The sequence below is a fragment of the Gregarina niphandrodes genome, assembly GCF_000223845.1.
Source record: "Gregarina niphandrodes unplaced genomic scaffold scaffold00189, whole genome shotgun sequence".
In the NCBI taxonomy this organism is placed as follows: Eukaryota; Apicomplexa; class Conoidasida; order Eugregarinorida; family Gregarinidae; genus Gregarina; species Gregarina niphandrodes.
In genome coordinates, this window is record NW_011645950.1 from 1 (window position 1) to 2,555 (window position 2,555).

Here is a 2,555-nt window from a genome sequence, read left to right on the forward strand (position 1 = left end):
GCAGTGCTATACCGTGATAGTTGGGCGGTTAGCTACGGGTACCAGTCGGCCCGCGCCCCGCAGATTTGTTATTTCTTCGGCGTTTGTGGTCTAGTGGTAGAATGCCTCGTTGCTGTCGAGGCGACCAGGGTTCGATTCCCGGCAGACGCAAATCATGAACGACTTCAGTCTGGCTTCCACGGGGGGGCTGAGTCGAACATCTCGGGTACAGAGGTCCGGGGTGCCAACACGTTTGTCCCGCCCTTCCGAGTCCCGCCATCTCGGTGTGCGAGGACGCAACACAGCTCTTTGTTCTTTTTTTAGACCGACTCGCCGACGACCCCTGCCGTGTTCCTTTTTCTGGCTGGTTTGCTACTCAGTCTTCCGTTCCGGTGGTGACAAGTCAACAGCCTTACTATAGCTTTATGGCACCTGACGAGAAGACATACTGCTGTGCCAGAATGCCGATGGGTGCAAAGACTGCCCCTAAGCATTTTGCTAAGGTCATGAGCATAGTATTGGGGCGCCTGGAGACAGATGACCAGGTGAACGTCAGATCCTACCAGGACGATATCGTAGTCGCAGCGAATTCTCGCGGCGAACTGAACGCGCGATACGACAGAGTAATCAATCTGTTACGCCAACAAGGATTTAAAGTAAATCCGGAGAAGTCGAGTCGGGCTGAAGTACTTGATGTACTTGGGTACCGCATCTCCAAAGATAAGATAGCAATCCCGATTGAAAAGGGCAAGCAGATACGCGAACATCTGCGTAGCGAGAATACGAATGAAGTTATTCGAGCAACCCATCAATTAGGGTATTATAAAATGATATTGACACCGGCCCAAAGAGACTCGGCGATCAAGCTAAGGCAAATCCTCACGAAGGTGGGCCACTTCACCCAAGTCGCTAGAGACCTACGCCAGGCTCTGGACGTTTGCTGGGAGAAACCCCGAGGTACGCCATGGCAAGCCAAGCGATTAGAGATCTTCGTTGACGCGTCAGACACGGCAGCGGGCATTCACGTACGCTACAATGGAAATTGCGTACTTGAAGAAGCAGTACCGTTAACACATACGGTAACTAACCTGGCATCCTTCAAGGAAATTCAAGGTGCGTATAAGCTGCTCGTGAAATATAGAAGTCTTATCCGGCACATCGATGATGGCTGCGAAAAGATTATACTGACGGACAACCTACGACTCTATCAAGGGCTTATTCGACGAGAGGAGCCTCGCAACGACCTCGAGATTTACGCTTCACGCATCAAACAGCTGTACAAAGCTAAGTTTGCATACGTGCCAGGAGGCCAGAACCCGGCCGATTTTATCTCGAGGAGACACCGTCTCCCCTCATAAAATGATTTTTATTTAATGCAACATATAATTTTTCTTAAGATCGATCCCTTGGATACATATAATTCTAACACTGAACCTAATTGAACCATTGCACCCTAATATTATGGTACAGACTCGAGCCAACACTAACCCGGAAGAAGTCTATAACGAATTCTTCCGGAAATGCAAAGAGGAGAAGTTCCTTGATATGGAACTATTCCAACTTATCCCTACAAAGCTTATCGAAACTCGTACATTAGAGAAAAAGATACACATTGAAGACCTCTATGAGATCAGGGATAAGTACATGGAAGGCACGCACCCGTCATGGGCAAAACAATTCAGAACGATGATCACAGATCTCCAGAAAAAGATGATTCCGCCTCTGGATCTGAAGCCCTTACTAACGACAAGAGAGTTCCGAGATGCTAATAAGAACAAGGTTATGCCAACCTTGACGAAGCAACCATCGAACTCGTTGGTGAAGAGCTACGTTCCTCCTCCGATGCCACAAAACCAAGTACCCAACCAACCTCCACCGCAGATGCCGGTCGGATTGGATGAGATGATTAGGGATGACTCATCTGGTTTCAGCAGTGTTGATTCAGGGCCACGGCAACGTCATGATGAGCCACGATACGGGTTCGAAGTCGTTGAAGATATAGAGAACCTTATGTTCGACCCTATGTCGCTAATCTTACAGCTAAAACAGAAGAAAGCTAGTATACCAAAGCTCTTTGAGATGAAGCTACGGGTTATATCGCAGGCGATCTACCACCCATCTATCGAGAATACAGAGCAACTCATAGATGCGCTCGATACAATACGAAGAGAGGGAGTAATCTCCTATCGCCAGAAAGACCGCCTGCTGATATCAATAGTGGCATATGGTAAAGACGCTACGCTGAAGCGATTAGAGTCGGGCATGCTGGACCGGCCACTGAATATATATGCCAAGAGCTCGCGGAAGAAACCCAACGATGGCAAGACGTCAAAGAAGACGTACGACCAAAAGCCACAGGGTAATACGCAAGCGAACGGTTACAAGGGCAGGAAGCCGAACAACAATAAGAACCGACGTGGCAGTTATAAAACAACTGAGACCACTAACAATTGGAGCGACAATCCGAAATAGGATATAGGCAAGAGTGGGAAGCTAAAGGTCCACTCGGAGCCGAAGCCAGCTCAGGTTTATGAAGTCGACAATACAGAAGATGAGACAACCTCCACGACTTCATC

General features: G+C 48.4%; 2 protein-coding genes and 1 non-coding gene across 3 annotated transcripts; all 3 read left to right on the top strand.

The window, feature by feature from the left end:
* The first annotated feature begins 79 nt into the window (after positions 1-79).
* On the top strand, positions 80-150 carry GNI_222050. The gene has a single exon. It is a non-coding gene; the product is annotated as a tRNA-Ser (tRNA).
* Positions 151-404: 254 nt separating this feature from the next.
* GNI_222060 (RNA-directed DNA polymerase) lies at positions 405-1,337 on the top strand (the record flags this gene model as incomplete). The annotated part of the gene is made up of 1 exon (XM_011135608.1): positions 405-1,337. The coding sequence occupies one exon, from the start codon at positions 405-407 to the stop codon at positions 1,335-1,337; it is 933 nt and encodes a 310-aa protein (XP_011133910.1).
* A 103-nt stretch (positions 1,338-1,440) lies between these two features.
* GNI_222070 (hypothetical protein) lies at positions 1,441-2,451 on the top strand (the record flags this gene model as incomplete). The annotated part of the gene is made up of 1 exon (XM_011135609.1): positions 1,441-2,451. The coding sequence occupies one exon, from the start codon at positions 1,441-1,443 to the stop codon at positions 2,449-2,451; it is 1,011 nt and encodes a 336-aa protein (XP_011133911.1).
* Positions 2,452-2,555: the final 104 nt, after the last annotated feature.